This window comes from Penicillium atrosanguineum (assembly GCF_028827265.1).
Source record: "Penicillium atrosanguineum strain IBT 20685 chromosome Unknown utg000003l_segment0_segment0, whole genome shotgun sequence".
NCBI classification, from domain to species: domain Eukaryota; kingdom Fungi; phylum Ascomycota; class Eurotiomycetes; order Eurotiales; family Aspergillaceae; genus Penicillium; species Penicillium atrosanguineum.
Window position 1 is genome coordinate 1,782,888 of NW_026623135.1, and position 18,619 is coordinate 1,801,506.

Here is an 18,619-nt window from a genome sequence, read left to right on the forward strand (position 1 = left end):
CCAAGCGATGCCTGAAACGACGCTTCTATACCCACTGTAATCTAAAGCAGGCGGTCTCGACGGGCAGTTCGGGGACCCGACAATGACGCACGCACTGCCTGAGGCAGGGCGGAGGCGGAGAAAAGAAAAACACCGCCGACCAGAATTTTGATTCGGGTCCCGAGATTCACGGAGAGATCTCCCATTACTCACCCTTTTTCTTGTCACTCCTTACACGTCTAACCGGGGGCTGCTTCTTTACTTTTCCCTTCGGCATCCCCCATCAATCTCGAAGGCCCCGACGGAAACAGCGGGATTCTCGGCCCATATTGCCATGAGCCTGACCTCGCGAGTGCTCGGCCTGTTCTCGACAACAGAGAACTCGGACTCGAACACGAGTACTGCACATGACCTTGCTGGTTCCACACTGAACCAGCCTACATTCGGCTTCGATGGCCAGATAATGTCCGGCGGCGCGGCCCGCCATGCGCCGGATGATTTACTAGAGGAGGAGCCCCGGCCACCGTATCTTCATGTACGACTCAGTTCCGATGGTAGAAACCGCGCAATGGGATATAAGGGAGCTAACATGAGTTTAATCTGCAGGCAATGCTGGCAGGTGGTATCGGAGGATGCTGCGGTGATATGTTGATGCATTCGTTGGATACAGTCAAGACCAGGCAACAAGGCGACCCGACCTTCCCACCCAAATACACATCGATGGGCTCATCATACGCGACAATCTATCGACAAGAAGGACTCTGCCGAGGATTATACAGTGGAGTGACGCCGGCTTTCCTAGGATCGTTCCCGGGTACCGTGATCTTCTTCGGAGTGTACGAGTTCACTAAGAGGTTGATGTTGGATTCTGGAATCAACCCCAGTTTGGCGTACCTATCCGGCGGTTTTTTCGCAGACTTGGCCGCTTCAGTTGTTTATGTGCCGTCCGAGGTGCTTAAGACCCGACTTCAGCTGCAGGGCCGGTATAACAACCCGCACTTCCACTCAGGATACAACTATCATGGCACAACCGATGCATTCCGAACCATCGTGCGGAAAGAAGGGTACTCAGCCCTGTTCCACGGCTACAAGGCGACCATATTCCGCGACTTGCCGTTTTCAGCCCTGCAATTCGCTTTTTACGAACAAGAACAGACCTTGGCCAAGGAATGGGTCGGCAAGCGAGATATCGGTCTGGGATTGGAAATTTTGACAGCTGCAACCGCCGGCGGTATGGCTGGTGTCATTACCTGTCCGCTCGACGTTGTCAAAACGCGCATTCAAACTCAAGTAAACCACCCCGAGCCCTCCACCGGGTCGAAAAGCACAAAACACGGCGGCGATCACAGACCCCACGCGGGATCATCGCATTCCCACGCGTCGCATCCACACTCGCGACCTATTTCCACCTCATCACCCTCCACCTCGGTCTCACCGCCGGGTGCACCGCGATTAGACACATCTTCCGTGTTCACGGGCCTGAAGATGATCTATCGCACCGAAGGATTTGCGGGGTGGTTCCGCGGCGTTGGCCCGCGCGGTGTGTGGACCAGCATCCAGAGCGGAACCATGCTGGTCATGTATCAATACCTCCTCAAGCAACTCGAGTCCTGGCAGGAGCTCCAAGCAGAAACGCCACTTTGAGGACCCTCTTTAACCTTTATTTGATGGAACTTCATTCATTGGGGCGGCGTTTGGACCATTTCTTTGAAGTATTAGGGAGTGCTTTGTTTTGTATACTCCCATCTCCCTTTGTGATAGACCTAGAATGTGGCCCTCTTTGGGGCCCGTGTACCATAGCCATAGCTTTTGCTTCAAATCACTATACATAGAATTCAAGAAAACACAGTATTTAATATGGAGTCCCAAGTCAGGGAAAACCACTGGACTCGCAAAGCTCCAGAATTCCGAGGTCGAACAAAGACGCGCTAGCGTGTTTTGTTTTGGCGATCCGCGTAAACAACGGATCCCCCTCCTTGCATCTACATCCTCCCCTCTTACTAGATTAAAATTACATGTATCTCGTTGGATGCATTGGTGATTACCTATCATCCTGATCAATCCGATACACTAACCGCCCAACATGACAAGCGGTCTTCCCTATCTTAAGTCGCTGCGCAAGCCCGACCTCGTCGACTTCGCCGAGCGCACCGATCTGCAAGAGTATGTTTACCTTGTTTACCTTGTTTACATCTGTCGCGCGAGCACCACGCATATTAACAAGTGATATAGATATGAGGACTTTAACAAGAATGACCTCGCAATTGCGCTGGACAAGCACCTGAGCGACAACAGTTCCATCTTCATGACCGACAGCAAGCTTAGTAAATTCTACGAGCGCCTGGGTGTCGCCACACCCAGAAAGACACCAGCCAAGCGCACGTCCGAGGCCAAGGTCGAGATCTCCCCCGTCAAGAAGACCCCTGGTCGCAAGCCCAAGACCAAAGTCGAAAGCGAACCGTAAGTCCATCCTGCCCCCCTCATTGTGCGTTGCGCGCCACCATGCGACATCTTACTAACTAATGCGACAGCTCCTCCGACGAGAGCTCCAAACCCGCAATCACCAAGCCTACCCGGACCCCTAGCTCGGTCCGCACTCCGCAAGCCTCTTTCGATGTCCCTGCCTCGCCGGCCCTGGTGGCCGCTAGTATCGATCGCCAGACCGCCAAGATGCGCGAGGGTCTGGAGAACGCCTGGGACCACAGTGGCTTCCTAGAGCACTCGTACAGCGTGCGCGCAATGCTGAGCAGCCTCAAGGCCGTCGAGACCATCCTCATCTGTCTGGAGGGGTCCAGCGTGATCAAGTCACTTTTCCCTATGCGCCACCTCGCCAACACCCCCGCCGTGGACGCGATCCACCTGCCGGAAATTATGATCAAGGTCCCCGACGTGTTCGTGATGATCACCGGCGAGTTCTGGGCTTCTTTGACATTGTGGGCACTTACCAGCGTCGTATTGCCTTTGATTGCGGCTTGGTTCATTAACTTGAGCTGGATGGCTGCGACTGGTGGGCAGTCTGTTCGTCGGACTCGCTCGGCTTCGACTCGTGCCAGCTTTGATCCGCTTACCTTTAACATTGCGAAGGCTTTGCTGGTGTATAAGGTCTTTGTGGAGCACTTCAACTACTTTGATCTCTTCAGCAACTACACTATTGTCAAGGTCAACGCTGTTGTTCCTGGTCGCTGGAAGGGTATGTTGACTGGAACTGCTATCGGCGTTATCGGGACTCTGTACGAGGCTATCTTGCGACGCTCCTAAGGTCGTGAGTCGTGGGCTTTGCTGCATCTGCTCTGGTTTGTATAGGCGGTGGATTGTGAGTACGCATACCAGCATGGCCTTCTTTTTTTTTTTTTTTTTTTTAATGAATAGTGTCGAAGGATGCGAATCTGTTCTGTTTTTGTCTTGATTCATTTCCCCACCCTCTGTTCGCGTGCTGCTAGTCGGGTTTACAAGCCATACTAGTATTTTATATTGTTAGTTGATGTCCTCCTGTATGGAGGTATTGTTGTGGGATCCTCACTACATGCCGTCCAATTTTTGTTCCTTATTCAGAAGAGCTCGCGGGTTAGGGTTTGAGTTTTAGTCTGGGATATGCGATGATGCGATATGTGATATTGGGTTTTGTTTTGTTTTGTTTTCTCCTTCTTCTATCTTCTTGTTCTCTCGTTTCAGCCAGACAAGGCGCCGGGGTTTGGGTTATTTTCTGGGTTTGGGCCCTCTTGGTTCCCTCTTGTAGGTTGTGAATTCGTGTTTCCGGCCTCTTTAATGCGTTTGGTCATGGTTGAGTCTATAAGGGGTATCAACAAGCATTATAGTAACTGTGAAACTAAATCCGTCTATACGTGTCCGGTAGGAGAGGGGCTTTATCACCTCTTCAACCTCTCCGCCAGCTCCACCGTAAATAGTACCGGCACCGATGTCTCAACTTCCACCGTATCCGCGCGGATGTGGTTGCTCGTTGAGATTTGCCCTCCAATCTCCGTACGCCAATCCTGTACGTCCCATTCAAATCCTTTCGTAGTGATTGAGGCAGCTGCGGAGATAGGAATGATGCCGATGTTCTCTTCGAAGAAGTACTCCGCTTCTTGATCGCGCTTTCGTTTCCGCGATGTCTCGCTGTCATCCGCTTGTGACTCGAGAGATTCAGCCTCGACATCTGGACGCCTGGTCGCCGGTGTGCGGATGATATTCTTCCCTTCTTGTAGAATGAAGGTAATGCTCTCCTCGGAGACGAGATAGAGGTTTCCACCCGCAGCAGGCTTGTTGCAGTGACTATCAGCGTTGGCCTGATAAGCTTCGCGGAGTTCTCGCTGGTTCTGCGTCATCATATACAGATGATGGATCTGTGAGAAGGCCTGGTCGACACGGCCACCTAAGCCACCCAATATCACGATCTCAAGGGTCGGAGTTTGGGCTGGTTGAGCCTGTAGATCTCCAGCTGCATTGCCATGCTTGACAGAGGAGTCTAGCTTCTGCTGTCTAGGAGAGGCGATAATCTCTGCGACATGCCCATTAAGATACTTCAGACATTTGGTGAAGTCTGTTGAATATTGATCTTCGTCTTCCACAATGGCCACGCCCATCTTTTCATAGTACTGCCGTACCAATGGACGCAAAGAGTCTAAATCCCCGACTATCCGGTCGGGTAACTAGAGCTGTCAGCTTATGCGTCTCGAGTAGAAGTAAGACACTTGGTCAGGCTAAACGAGTCTTGAGCTCACAGGTGTACCTACTTCTGTGGCTTCCTTTGCGTGCTTCTTCATCATATCATATAGACGATTGGCACCGCCATCGGCACAGATGATATAGGATGCTAGACAGCAGTCAGAATGCGAACAGCAGTCAAAGCCAACAGATAAGACTCAACACACCATGTTCACTTAATACACCAAATGCACTTTCGTTGATTGGCTGATTCAAAATGAGTAGCGCATAAGGAGACGGGCTCCCTGTGACGCGAAAGAAGCGACTTGGATCCCACTCCATGACAATTGATAAGTGATATTTGATGAAAGTTGAAGGGAAGTCGCGTGCAACTGCGATCCGCGCAACGTGACTGGCTGGCCGGCACCTTCGATCCTCAGGCCTCCACTTCTCTTCCCACTCTCAACTTCGTCTCCGCGATCATCCTTCATTCCTTCCTCTCCCCTCCCTCGTCCCCTGGAGGTCCTTCGCGGATTCGTGCCATTCTTACCATAATGTTCCGTCCTGCCGTCCGCGCGCTTGCCCGCGCGCCTACTGTCGCCCGTGGCCCGGCGAGCACCCGATTGATAAGCACCGGTCCGGCGCCGAAGTCGAGAAGCTGGAAGAATACCGCTGTTCGCCTGGGTCTGGCCGCCGGAGCCGTCTACTACTACAACACCAGCAGCGTGTTCGCCCAGGAGCCATCTTGTACGTCATTCCATGCTTTTTCCCCGTCCGGTACCTGAGGCGCGAAGTGTTCGGGACAGTCGCATCTCGGGCCAGGGCCTTTGGATGTGTGCTAACAGTTCTTCTTTATAGTCTCCATCCTGAACTCTAAGAAGGAGCCCGCCGATGAATCTTCCCTCCCTACCCTTGACTCCATCACCCCCAAGGCCCGTCAAGAACAGGCTGCCCGGTCTCAGCCGAAGCCTGCCGCCACAGAGGCTGAGAAGTCCGAAGAGAAGCCCCAGGGTACTGTGACTGCCCAGGATGTCGATGAGATGGATGAGTCCGCTGCATTCAACCCCGAGACTGGTGAAATCAACTGGGACTGCCCGTGCCTGGGCGGCATGGCCCACGGGCCGTGCGGCGAGGAGTTTAGGGCCGCTTTTAGCTGCTTCGTGTATTCCCAGGAGGAGCCCAAGGGCATCGAGTGCATTGACAAGTTCAAGTACGTGATTATGCCAACCTTGCCGATTCAAAGCCAATACTAACAACTCCGCAGGGGCATGCAAGATTGCTTCCGCCAACACCCTGAGGTGTACGGCGCCGAGCTGGAGGACGATGAAGTTGAGGGTGGCGCCACCCCCTCCGAACAAGCCCCCTCGGCCGCCGAGATCGACGTCTCCTCACACCCCGAAGAGCAGCGCGCCCGCGCCAAGGAAGCCAACGCCCAGGTGAAGGCCGACATCTCCGAGAAGGGCGAGCACGCCGAGGCTGAGGCCCTTGTTCCCAAGGCCGCCCACGACGCCGAGGACAAGAACTAAGTGCACAATTCCCCGCATATCTGACCTTGACTCAGCATTGTTCGCTGCTCGCTCGTAATGCTAGTCGCAGGGATCGGGTGCGTGTATTATATAACTAAAAGCCTTCGTCGTCTCCCGCCCTTGACTCGCATTCTCCTCTCCCACGATCTTCTCAGCATTTCCATTCCCCCGTTCTGCGCTCCTATGTTTCCACTCTTTGTCTCACTATGTAACTTAGTGTATTGGTATGCCCTGTGCTTCTTTGTGTTTCGGACACCAAAAGAGATGAGCTAGAATAGACTTGTTACATCATGAATTTCTTTGTCTCGTCTTCTTCTTATGATATCTATGCAATATGCTGAATAGAAGGGATATAGTCCAATGGCATAGTTGATGAACCCACTAGCATCAGGGATCTCATATGGTAGCAAGGTCTAGACCATTTGAAGGAACCACATCACTGAGTTTGATATGAGAGATTACATCATCTGGAGTAAATTTCAGAAATAAAAATATTGGCATTGCTTCTACTGCATAACAGTGAAAGACGCCATGAAACGGGAAAACATAGGCATCGTGTCGTGTTCTTCACTCTCGTCTTCATCCTCATTCTTGTCATCTCCTCGTCCCCTGGACGTGTCTCGTCCATTGATGGTAGACACCAGGCCGCCAGGCTGTTTGACTCTCACGAGTGAAAATTTAGGCTGACGCCAGTATGCCCGGTAAGATACAATTCATCCAGAAGGCGTTAGCACAGTTGCGGATGACGATCGACTAGAAGTCAATTTTGAAGATGCACTTCAAGACTTTGAAGTCATATATTCAGAGCACTGGAGACTGGCGATTTCATGGATGAAACTCAGCGCATATAGCTTCACAAGAACAGATGAACGTCCTCGGCGAGGCTCTTCTCATCTTGCGTCGCAGATGAAGTGCCGTGTAAATATAAGCAGAGATAAGGAAACATGTTTATGTTCATGTTCCATAGTTCAATACATTCATTACCAGTTCACGTCGCTGAGTTGGAGCTTGCGGGACCGGAAGGCGGTGCGGTTGGCTGCGGACTTGTCGACTCGCTGGTTGGTAGGCATGCGTTTCTCAAAGGCTTTGTGTCTGTTAGGAGAGATCGGATTAAGTGCATGGGTGGGTGACATACTCTCGGCAGGCTCGGGTTCGTTGGCTGCCTCGTAGTTCAGGACTAGGTTCTTGATACGTTGCTGCTCTTCTCGATCAGCCGCTTGCTGGCTGCGCATAGCAACAGCGAACGTTGAGTCGGATGGCAGGTCGATAGTGCGAGTCTATTGGCTCTTAGTTTCAAGTTGATTAAGTTCCTGGGTCGATGTATTCTTACCTGCTGCTTGTTCCCCTTCTTTGTCATCAGAGAAAACGCCATGGTCTTAGGCGCGAACGGTTCTGGTACGGGCGTAGGAGCCTCAGACGAAGCCTCGGCAGATTCAGCGGACTCGGCCAATGTAGCATCGCGAGGAGGACGCTTCATTGGCAGAGGAATATCAAAGACAGCCTTACGCTCAAAGCGTCTCGAGTCCACGCTCTCGGCCATCATCTTCTCGAACTCTCGATCGAAATCGGCCTCAGCTGCAGGGTCTCGCTCTTCTTCCTGGCGCGTTACAACAATCTGCTCGTCTTCGAAGTCGCTCTCGTCTTCACCCTCCGGGTTGGGTCCAGATGTTTCAGCCTCGGCTTCGTCGCTTGATTCACCTTCCTCTTCGATCTCGGGAATCGCATCATCTTCCAAATCCTCGTCCGAGGAGCTACTATCTGGGTCTTCTTCGTCGGGCTCGATGGGGCGCTCAGACTCGGGCAAGTTGTAATTTTGAGCCACTGCCTCGCTGAAGAGACGAGTTGCCTCTTCGGGCTCGGTAGCTAGCGTCCATGCGGGTCGGAGGGAAGAGAAAGTATCTTGGACTAGGAAATCCACGTCCATGGGCATTGGATCCTTGGTGAAGAGGTAGTACTGGAAGAAAGTAAGGAAGAAATCCAGCTTCTTCTTCGCGGATCCTCGATCGAAGCAGTGGCCGCAGGTATCGAGCAGAGTGCAGGCCAGACGAACTCGGAAAAAGTCATCGGGAAGATCTAACATGCTGATTCTTCCGGGAACTGGGGTGCCACCTTCGTGGCCGAAAGTAATAATGCGGTACAGAGTATCAAAAATGACAGGAGAATCAATCATCTTGTAGTTGTAAAGCTCACCCAGATATTTTACTTCGGCAATGCGCTTCTGGTTGAACTTGAAGTCGTTCAGCTCCAGGCCCAAGATGACTTGCTCCAGGACGTTGTCGACAATACCGATCACAAAGTCCTGATGATAACGGTAGAGAGCGCTGACAAGAATTGCCAGAAGATGGATGCTGCCATATTTCACCTTGACCGGCTTGCTGAAAACATGCTCCAGAATTTCAACAACCTCCTGCTCCTCCCAGTGGAGCTTGCGGACGGTCTTCAGGATCTTGGTGTAGTTGCGCTTGTTCATGTCCAGGTAGATTAGTCGGCGAATGTACTGCTCCATCGGAGTGCGTTCTTTCTGCTGGATGGCGGGCCTCGGCGGCGGGTCGACATAGTAGATAGCATTCTCAATGACCATGCGCTCATTCTGCGCCAAGTGCTGAACGGCCTTCTTCCGACTCAGCGTCTCCAGGAAAGACGCCATTCTCGGTGCAGTCTCCGGATTGCGCAAGAGGTAACGACCGCAGTTCTCCAGGAGGTTGCCGATGATTTCGATGTTCATCCGGGAGAAATCGTCAAGAGAGACTTTGAAACAGTGGAAGATGATGTGCTCTGGCACCACGCCAAACTTTGTCAGTTCTGCCAGGTAGCGCACATTTCCCATGCGCACTTGACCTAGAAACTCCTTGGCCTTGCGTCGCTGGAGACTCCGGAATTCTTCGTCCAGGTAGGTAGTCAGTCCCTGCGGAATATCTGGCAGATACTGCCCCAGAGTGGCTACCAAACGCGAATACAACGGCAAGAGATCAATGCGTCCCTTGGGAATATCCGAGACAGCCTTAACCAGCCTGTTGCGAGACGCCTTCGAGTTGACGAAACAAAAGTCCAAGGCAAACTGATCCACTTGGTCTTTGCTTTGCAGCTCCGGAAGCTTGCCTAGTAAAGTATCAACTTGAGCACCAACAGTCTTGCTCGCGATGGCAGTTGATTGATCGTCTGCGTCTGCGCCAGCCCTTTCCTCCGATGTTTCAGGTTTCTCAGTATCAGCCGAGATCTCGCCATCAGACTTCTTCTTTGTGGACTCTTCAGTGTCGCCCTTCTTTTTCTTGCCATCTTCAAGCAGAACTGCAGGCACTTTTCCTTTCAGGTCAACAAGGTTCTCGTAGAAACGGCGTTCTTCCTCATCTTCCCAGATACCAGCGCCGTCACCCTGTCCACGAAGGTAATCTGTGGTCTTCACAAGGCCGATTCCTCCACTCGAAGATGCATCAGCGGTTTCCTTCTCAACCAAATCGGGCATCTCGGCCCCCAGGGCCTCGCAGAGAACCTGAGTATTGGCCAAAAGCTTCTCCAGCGATTTGGTCTGCTTCTCGAAATTCGACTGGCGATCTTCAAAGATTTCACCACTCTTGACGTATGCCTCGGCATTGCGGCGGCTCTGGCTTGCCAGCGCTTTCTGGTCGCGAACCACGTGCGCTTTCACATCATCCAAGTACCTGTTCAGAATATTCTTAAAACGCTGCTGGGTCTTTTCTGGTGTCAAAGGCGGATCTGCTTCAGCTGCTTCAGTAGCACCCTCGGTATTCTCCTGCTCAGTCGTAGTCGTAGCGCCATCAGCCTCCACAGTCCTTCTACCATCCTCAGCAAGTTTCGCACCGAGAATATCCCAGCTGAAACTCTTGACGAAAAGCACTGCAAGCGGCAAATTGGTATGATCACGGTCATGTCCGAGTAGCTCTTTCAAGACCTCCAGCGGGAACGGTTCAGCTTGCTTATCCTGCTCCTTTGAAGCAGCAGCAGGCCTCTTGAGCGGGGCATCGGGCAACTTGCCCGCGATTCCAGAAACATTGTCTTTAGTCTTAGCGCCCAGATCCTCCGGCCGCTCGACGTCATCCAGCGTTCTAAGCGCACAGACAAGCCATAGCTCCGTAACAATGCGCAGAAGAACCCGGTGTCGCGACAACCGTTCCTTCTCCTCGCGCTCGCGTAGCTCACCCGTCAAATTCTTGAGCGCCGCTTTGTCCGGAGAGCTCAGGCCACGGCCGAGCAACCAACCGATCTGCCTAGTAAACTCCGCAGGACCGAATCGCTGATGCAGCGCGCTGATAATCTCCACGCCGACGGCGATCTCACCGGGTGTCTTGAGCTTGCATAGGCCTTCATAGCAGGCGGAGATGATCTCGGAAAGATACTTGTGCAGCGAAAGGGTGCGGATATCGGATAGGAAGGTGGACTGTGCGGATGCGCTGATTCCAGTGCGAAGACGTTTAATGAAAGCGGTATTCTTCTTCAGGGCTGAGTCGAGAGACTTGCTGACGGGGAAGACATCTATGCGGGCGAATCAGTTTCTCAGAGCTCAGGAAGGACGTCAATGACTTGTTGGTTCGTACCGGTTTCACCGGCCCAGGCTCTCTCATTCAGATCGCGAAGCTCCCCTACGGATAAGATGTCAGTGGCCGATCGCGGAGACCTGGAGTGGCTCTGGCATACTTTTCTTCTGGCGGTCCATGGCCATGGGTGCGGTCGGGGCCTTTTCAATCGAGGGAACCCTTCAGAACGTCAAGAAGATGTAAGTGACGTGAACGCCACATTGGGGAAAGGAGAGGTGAGTGCAGTGAAGACTGGCACAGGGAGGGGAGGTTGAAGCTCCTTGTGCGGGCGGGATGTTCCTAAGGCGGTGCGGAGGTTCACTTTTTATCCACTACGTAGCTGCCCACTTTGATCTTTGTGAGCTCGATATGTTATTTTGAACTCGACTACTAATTTAAAGTGCCTCTTTCCCGATCGCTTGCTCTCTTCGCTCTTGACTCCAACCCGTCTTTAGCGTCCTTCTTCGCTAAAACCAGACTCCCGGCCCTGCTCAACCTGCATCAATCGTTCCTGCATCTGGTGTTTCTGATCCTCATGACTCCAACTTTGTCGGCGATCGACTCGTGGTGTCCAATTCTGCTCGGACACAGTTTCCTCCTTGACATCCTGTGGCTCGTGGTTCTCATGAGAGACGGTCTCGAACGGAGGGGTTGCTTGCTCTCGAGACCGATCTGGGAATGGACCCTGGTGGATAGTGGACTGCATAGTGCGCGGAGCTTGGAGTCTTCGTAAACGAGGGTTGGATTAAATGAACACCGTAGTCATGGATTGAGAAGAGATAGTTTACAGGACAAGTTTGATTCCAGCGTTGATGCGGGGTTTGATACGCTCAAGTGGCGAGTTTGGTGACGATGAGATATTATGACGGTTATTTTAAGACGTACCACTCAGGTACATTGTGACTTGCTATGGACGAACAGAGTATAGGTCGTTTGAGACAACAGGCAAAAAGTATGCTACCAAGTATTTGTCTTGCGGCCTGACTAGAATCTTCTGGCCGTTCGTCGTATACCTTACCTAGACCTTACCTAGTCCGCAAATAGTGTTTGATGTCGCATTTACGAAGCTATCCAAAGTACCCTGAACATAAACCCCGCAGGAAAACCAAGCCGTGATACTTGAAACAAGTAAATTCAGCAATCCGTCATAGCATAGCTTATCTGTGTTGCATTCCAAAATCATTGAAAGCACCCAGTTGCTACATTAGCATCATACAGCTCCAAATCTACATGACTACCTTCAGGACATCAACCACTCAAGATAGATACAGAAACGAAGTATTGACTAGGACTTTTGAATTTCAATAAGCTAACGTACAAGTCATAACAGCATCGAACCCTCAACGAAGGCCGCAGCAAACAAGAACAAAAAGCAAGGATAAGATACATGGTCTACATCACCCAGATGCCTGGTATCGCCACAATACGCATAAAGAACAATTGCGCGCGTCAGAGCATTAACAGGACCAGGGGTGCAGTTCAGCAAATGGCAAAACGAGAAAAGGCCGTCGGGTCAAGGGAAGCATCACGCATCAAGCTCAAGTCCCAAGAGGACAAACAAACGATACACAGGGTGCCGAAGCACCTCACATCGTACACCTCCATGCTAGAACGGGGGAAATATTGAAAGAGAAGGAAACGAGAAAAGGATTAAAATCAGGGTATGCCTCACGCCACGCTATGCGAGTCACCGTGCCTATTGGGGTGACTTAGAACAACTGTAAATATGTACTGAGAGCCGAACCATTGGGAAATGGAAGGGTTGAAGTCTGATAGAAGAGTCGGAGCCAGGCATTCATTTTGGCTTACGCCAGAAGTATTGCTGGTATGTGTCAGCTATGGTTGGGTCCGGACTGAGTTCGGGGAAAGACATACCTTGTGCTGTTTGCGGCAATTTCGCAAACCGGGCTTCCTCAGGTTATTCACGACGGTCTCACGGCGCATGTCATCATCGTCATAGTCAGGGATGTAATAGTACTCGCTCTCGAGCGGCTTGCCAGCGGCATCCTTGCCTTCACGAGCAACCTTGCCAATGCACTTTGTATTTTCAAGTATGTAGCGGATTTCAGCCCGAGCTGGGCCAGAAAGATTGTGTGCATTTGACCTCCAGAAGGACGGGGGAAGATTGTTGAGGATGGTGGAGAAGGGAGTCGAGGACAGACGGGAGAAAGCGAGCTGGTTCACTGCGTGATTGCGAACACGCTCAAAGCTTTCGTCTTCGGGCTGAGACCGATCCTTCGTTGGCGTTAGGTCATCATCTTCCTTCTCATCCTGGGTGGTGGATGGCTGCCGTAGAGACTGGGTAGGCTGAAGAGGCTGGGCGGGCAGCAGGCGTGGCGAGCGTACAGGGCGAACGGGCGAATCACCAGCATGGAAAGAAGCCATACGAGGAAGCAAGTTTTCACCAAATGGACCGAAGGAGTGTATGATAGGGTCGTTTTCCTCGTCGTTATCTGACTCGTCCTCGGGTCTAAAGCTGAGATCGCTGGATTGCGAGCCCTGGAGAATGGCAGCAGCTCGACGAGCACTGTGGGAAGTAATTCCACCAACGGTATTGTGGCGTTTTAAAGGAGAGCCTTCATCTTCATAAACAACAACTGCAGCACGGGCACGGGAGGGAGTGAAGATGGGCGAGGATGGAGGGATAGCACGTTGCACGGCAGGCGACGGCGAAACGGGGGAAGCCAGACGCTGGTTTTCAGCAAATGGACTGTCCTGAAGTACTCTGATGGTACGCTTCTGAGTTGGGGTAGTTTCATCCCAAGTCTGTTCAGAGTCCGTGGACGGACAATCCTTTCTATCATTCTCAGTGCGAGGCCATTGCACCAAAACACGAGCCTCGTGTACGTCAATCATAATATCCGCATCCTTGATATCCGACGTGAAAGTCTTTCCCTTGGCCAAATCATACTTCTTGCCCTGGCAGTGAATCTTGATCCCATTCCATCCCATGCACATGATCTCAACCCTATCCCGGTCGAAGGGATTCGGTGCCGGCTTGTAGGTTGCCTTCACATGAACACGAGATATCATACGGCTAGCAGCTAGCTGGTGTTGGCACGAAGCACTTGACCGACCCATGAGTAGGGGCTCACCATTCTCGGGCAGCATGAGTGTAGGCACGGCGGACAGGGGAGCACGTTCGGACGCGGCAGAGAAGGTACGACGCGCCGACGCGCGAGAGGCAGAAATACCGGGTGGCGAGGAGGACATTATATGAGTCGAGGAGGTTGGGACCGGGGTGGGATAGGTCGACACGGCGGGTTCGCGTGCAACACGCTTCTGGGGTCTCGGGAGAGAGGGCGACGAGCTCAAGGGCTCAAATGCAGGCAGCAGGGCAGCAGGCCGCTTGACGCCGGCCGCTGGGCCCAGTGAGCTTCTAGACGGAGAAGAATCCATGATTCGAGAGTGGTGCCAAATCCACACGAGCTCCTTTTTTTTCTTAGCGAGGACTTGAGTCGAGCTCAAGAGACTCGCGTCGTGGGTTCCCGATAGAAAACAAAAAAAAGAATGGAGACGTGTAGAAGAGGACCAAGACCTCTTCTAAAGAGAAGAATAGGGAGATGGAGAGATTGGAGGGGAGAAGGGAGGATAGGGCTTGGGAGAAAAAGGTGAAGAAGGTGTGTGGTGGTGGTGGAATGCCCTGGGGCGGACCGTCTCGTTCGCCCTGCGCGGAAATGCACGCTTACAGCCCGAGACGCGTTCGATAGGCGCCGACGAGGGTTCATGGGCTCCACTATCCTCTCACGATCCCAATTGACCTTTCCTAAACTGTTACTAGAGATTATTTTATTTGTTTTAATACTTGAATTTGCAAGGTGCGTGATTTGCGCTATAGAGGACTAAATAATGGAGCTGTCGTCTTTTCTATACTCGAGTTCCGACAAAGCGCGGTCGCGTCTGAAGTCACGTGTCGGTGGATCGTGACCACACGCGAGTCGGAGTATGCAGTATGACAGTCTCCTCCAGGTATGTCTGGTAGTCGTGACCGTCATCTGTGGTATTGAATGACTTATAACTGAATTAAAAGGCCATTTTACGCCTCCCTAGATTATGTTACGGTGTTTGGTGAAAATTTCAAGGCAAGCGTGAACAGCCACGACAGCTCCGGCTATAGAACATGGACGAATGATGAGCTACCCAATTTTACTCTATTCGTACGAGACTAGAAAATGGAGGCTGGTTTTCGGTCTAATTGGCAAAACTTTCAAGCTAATTTCGACACGCCTGTCAAATTCTGCTCTGCGGGGCTCAACGCGGGCGCGTGGTGACCGTTACGCCCACTTCAACCGCCCCAGGCAAGTGGAACAAGACGCTTCAATTGAGAACCTAGTATGGCTGTAATTCTTTTTATTCATCTCGAGAGTCAATAGGAACCAATATGAAGGGTTTCACATTTTGCTGGCGCCATTTAGGGGCATTTTCTAGGGCATTGAAAGTTTCAAGACACTGGTGGTAAAGACGGTCAAGATACCAAGCAAACTAACCTAGGTTGATTTCACCACTTTTGAAAACACATTGACACAGCTCTGGGCGTGTTTTGCCTTCCACGGTTTCCAATTATTAGCCCCTGTCCGCCTGCTTAAAGGGTCTTGATTGTTATAACGTTGGGGCGTCTGATTTACCAGAATCTACTTCCCCAGTCCAGTCACAGATAAGAAGAAAATGCATCCCTTCATAATATTTGAAACAATTGAATCTAATCTCTGAAAAGCCAAAGAATTTACTTTTCCGCAGATCACAAAAGTCAGTTATCTGCGAAAGAAATGTGTAGAACTCTACTCGTTCTTTCCGCGCAACCCCTCCAGCGAGGGGCATCCGAGGTAAGTTCAATAGAACCAAGGTCACGAGTTCTCCCGCCCTCCCAACAGAAATAGCACAGGTATCTCACGTAGTCCGAAACATTGAAATTTCGTTGAAGAAGCATTTCATATGATCGGTCTTTTCCATCATGTACGGCAATGATGCAATGGCGCCTGTACGACGCCTGGGGTAGGTCTGGCCATTGCCAAGCCGCTTTGGATAGATCACATTCCTAATGAGATCACAGAAGAATCTAGGTTACTGTGGAGATATCATAGTTCATCGTTCTCCATTCTGGTGCGATTATGCTAAACCACTTTGCTTGAATCGTGCTGAGAGTAGTCGCGTGGGGTCTGGATCTGTTTCCTGGTTCGCGTGGGTCGTCGCGTCGGAGGGGTCATGATATCACGTATCACATGATGGATCAGTAAGAGGAGATTTCATGAAATCATGGATTGAATGACAGATGAGGATACGAAGCAATGTAGTAATTAGTAACCAAATAGACTCGAATCCCCGCTCTTGTATGAAGACATAGACAGACCAGCTGTCTCTGAGTCAACCTGACAAGCACTGCATCAAGAATCGCAATCAAACAGCCACACCAAGTCAATTGAAAGAGACAATTTTCCTCCATCACGATAGAGAGAACACAATGAATAAATCTAAAAATCAGATTGGTTGCACTTGAGGTACTGAGATAAGCCTAGCCATTGAGTCCCCTCGGTATTTGAGGGTCGTCTGTGAAAGAAAAAAAAAATAACAAGGATTGAATTTCCTCCCCAAAGGCCCACATCAAGCACAAGATAAAATTTAAGATACACAGAAGAAAGCAACCCGTCAAGTAACGAACCGTGATATGGACAGAAGCAGCACCAGAGGCCAGTCGAGGGTTGCCCCTTTCCAGGCCCCCAATGGCGGGTTCGAATGGAAAAAAAAAATTGATAAAAAGCTCATCCAAGTCCGTGGACCTTTGTATTTTCTTGGGTCGGAAATCGGGGGCATCAAGGAGACGCTTAATCGTAGAAGACAAAGTAAGCGTTGCCAGAGCTGGAGCTGGCCTGTAAGGAGGTATTTAATTAGTAGGAGATCTTAGGATGTAACAGCGTGTAGTGGAACTTACAGTGCAGCCGTTGCCGCTGGTGATCTTGCCGGCATTGTTGTAGAAGTTACCGGCGCCGTCGTAGCGGCAGCTGTCGCTGAGGTCGTCACCAATGAGCTTGACCTTGAAGTCAAGGTCCGCATCGGTGGTAGGCTCATTCTTGAACATGGAGAGCCAGGTGGAGCCGGCAGAGTAACCAACACCGAAGTTCATGGGGGCCCAGTTACCGATGGGCTCCGAACCATCACCCCACTGGCAACCCTTCTCGGCGGAGACACCCTTGTTGTTGACGTAGTACTGAGCGGAGGTAGTCTTGCCCTCCCACTTGAAGTAGGTTTCACCGTTGGGGCAGGTCAGGGGGTGGGAGGCACCGGCAGCAGCAAGCAGCGGAACAGTCTCAGACTCGGTACCGGGGTAGTCAGTACGGCAAACAGCGACCTGCTCAGACAGCTCGTTACGGATGTTAACACCGCCAGTACCCTCAATACAGATCTGCTTGTAGTCGGTGTTGGTGAGGTAGAGCTTACCGCCCTTGCACTCAAGACCACCAACGGACTGGCCAGTGGAGCCCTGGGTAGTGGGCCACTGGGACTTTTGGTAACCCGGAGGGCAGGCGTACGAGCACATGGAGCCGCTGGTGCAGGAGTCACCGCTGACAGCGGTGACAATCGAGCTGACAAGCTCATCGACCAGAGTAACGTACTGAATACCAGACCAGCCATCGATGCCGAGGTAGTCCAGGGCAACGGCACCGTAGTCGGAGGGGAAAGTGGAGCAGTCGAGCTCTCCATCGGGGAATTCGGCGGTGAGACCGGCAGAAGTGGATGAGCTGGAGCTGGATGAGCTGGTCGCAGCGGCCGAGTAGGTGGAGCTGGAGGACGAGCTGGTGATAGACTCCACGGTGCTGGTGCTGGAGCTGGAAGACGAGCTGCTGGAGATGATGGCAGCGGAGGTCTCAAGCAGGACCTGGGCAGCAACAGTGGGGGTAGGGGTGACAGTGCTGGTGCTGGAGCTGGAGCTGGAGCTGGTGCTAGAGCTAGAGCTAGAGCTGGTCGGGCAGGCAGCGGGAATGGGGGCATCGAGCCACTCGAGCTTGTGATCAGCAAGACCTGCACAGGCTTCACTCAGGCTGATTTCCTCGGGGGAGCCAGTGGCGCTGGGGTCCATAACAACGAAGTCGTACACGGTGGGACCGGGGACGGCGACAGTCTCGGTCTCGGTAGCGCGCTTGTGGAAGTGAGCGTGGCCGTGGCCATGGGCGGCCGCCAGCGAGCCCGCCGTGGCGAGGGTAACGGCAACAGAGTTGGTGAACTTCATTGTGAATGGAGATCGATGTCAAATTGTGAATCTGTAGAACCGTAGTTGCGTCAGTAACTGCAATCGCCAAATGGTCGTTGGATCCCATTTCCTATAATGGCCGCCTCGATCTCCGCGTTTCAAATCCATTGGGGATTCAATGCGCATTGAGTTCCAGGCTGCTGCGACGGGAAATATCGCGCAACTCCTCTGCATTGTCTTCCCTATCGGTTCGAGGCTATCGGGGGGCGGTTTCACGTACATCAACGGCAAGCCAGTCGCACGCTTTGAAAAGTGCTGTACAGATTGGGAAGAAGAGAGCGACAGATGTTTTCCGTAAATGAACGTGGTAGAGAGACGAGTCCCTCAGGTCGGATGGGAAAACTTCAAGGATGGAAACAGGAAGAGAAGGGGAAGAAGAGAAGAAGGAGACCCCAGGGGGGGGAGTCGGGCCACAATACGGTGATACCGCCCCACTGTCAAGAGGCACGAACAAAACGGCAAAAAGGGGTGAGACAAAGCACCCGAGGTGGACCCCCGTGTTTTCTTTCAATGATCCCAAGATGGCCTCGACTGGCCTAACTGCCTTGGCATGCTAACTAGAACCCTCCTTCTATCGGTTCTCCCGTGAACTTCGTACCAACTCTCATCCACTATGGATACTATGGCAATGGAGACCGTGGGCCCTGGGATGATGAATTTTCGTTGTTTACTCTCACATCTTGGCTACCGAAATT

At 52.0% G+C, this 18,619-nt stretch overlaps 8 protein-coding genes across 8 annotated transcripts; 3 read left to right on the plus strand and 5 right to left on the minus strand.

Annotated features, from left to right (window-relative positions):
- Nucleotides 1-313: 313 nt before the first annotated feature.
- On the plus strand, nucleotides 314-1,623 carry N7443_004088 (putative mitochondrial carrier protein; the record flags this gene model as incomplete). The annotated part of the gene is made up of 2 exons (XM_056884144.1): nucleotides 314-514; nucleotides 586-1,623. 2 exons carry the CDS (start codon nucleotides 314-316, stop codon nucleotides 1,621-1,623), a joined length of 1,239 nt encoding a protein of 412 aa, XP_056742422.1.
- Nucleotides 1,624-2,062: 439 nt separating this feature from the next.
- N7443_004089 (uncharacterized protein) lies at nucleotides 2,063-3,237 on the plus strand (the record flags this gene model as incomplete). The annotated part of the gene is made up of 3 exons (XM_056884145.1): nucleotides 2,063-2,142; nucleotides 2,212-2,439; nucleotides 2,511-3,237. 3 exons carry the CDS (start codon nucleotides 2,063-2,065, stop codon nucleotides 3,235-3,237), a joined length of 1,035 nt encoding a protein of 344 aa, XP_056742423.1.
- Nucleotides 3,238-3,845: 608 nt separating this feature from the next.
- Nucleotides 3,846-4,965, minus strand: N7443_004090 (thiamine diphosphokinase; the record flags this gene model as incomplete). Its single annotated transcript, XM_056884146.1, has 3 exons — nucleotides 3,846-4,628; nucleotides 4,713-4,792; nucleotides 4,851-4,965. The coding sequence occupies 3 exons, from the start codon at nucleotides 4,963-4,965 to the stop codon at nucleotides 3,846-3,848; spliced, it is 978 nt and encodes a 325-aa protein (XP_056742424.1).
- Nucleotides 4,966-5,177: 212 nt separating this feature from the next.
- N7443_004091 (coiled-coil-helix-coiled-coil-helix domain-containing protein) lies at nucleotides 5,178-6,149 on the plus strand (the record flags this gene model as incomplete). The annotated part of the gene is made up of 3 exons (XM_056884147.1): nucleotides 5,178-5,370; nucleotides 5,482-5,833; nucleotides 5,888-6,149. The coding sequence occupies 3 exons, from the start codon at nucleotides 5,178-5,180 to the stop codon at nucleotides 6,147-6,149; spliced, it is 807 nt and encodes a 268-aa protein (XP_056742425.1).
- Nucleotides 6,150-7,129: 980 nt separating this feature from the next.
- Nucleotides 7,130-10,827, minus strand: N7443_004092 (regulator of nonsense transcripts 2; the record flags this gene model as incomplete). The annotated part of the gene is made up of 5 exons (XM_056884148.1): nucleotides 7,130-7,233; nucleotides 7,285-7,426; nucleotides 7,480-10,640; nucleotides 10,703-10,747; nucleotides 10,803-10,827. 5 exons carry the CDS (start codon nucleotides 10,825-10,827, stop codon nucleotides 7,130-7,132), a joined length of 3,477 nt encoding a protein of 1,158 aa, XP_056742426.1.
- Nucleotides 10,828-11,132: 305 nt separating this feature from the next.
- Nucleotides 11,133-11,387, minus strand: N7443_004093 (uncharacterized protein; the record flags this gene model as incomplete). Its single annotated transcript, XM_056884149.1, has 1 exon — nucleotides 11,133-11,387. The coding sequence occupies one exon, from the start codon at nucleotides 11,385-11,387 to the stop codon at nucleotides 11,133-11,135; it is 255 nt and encodes an 84-aa protein (XP_056742427.1).
- Nucleotides 11,388-12,476: 1,089 nt separating this feature from the next.
- On the minus strand, nucleotides 12,477-14,080 carry fhdA (putative transcription factor Tos4; the record flags this gene model as incomplete). The annotated part of the gene is made up of 2 exons (XM_056884150.1): nucleotides 12,477-12,503; nucleotides 12,557-14,080. The coding sequence occupies 2 exons, from the start codon at nucleotides 14,078-14,080 to the stop codon at nucleotides 12,477-12,479; spliced, it is 1,551 nt and encodes a 516-aa protein (XP_056742428.1).
- A 2,420-nt stretch (nucleotides 14,081-16,500) lies between these two features.
- Nucleotides 16,501-17,903, minus strand: sun1 (SUN family protein UTH1; the record flags this gene model as incomplete). Its single annotated transcript, XM_056884151.1, has 2 exons — nucleotides 16,501-16,545; nucleotides 16,608-17,903. The coding sequence occupies 2 exons, from the start codon at nucleotides 17,901-17,903 to the stop codon at nucleotides 16,501-16,503; spliced, it is 1,341 nt and encodes a 446-aa protein (XP_056742429.1).
- Nucleotides 17,904-18,619: the final 716 nt, after the last annotated feature.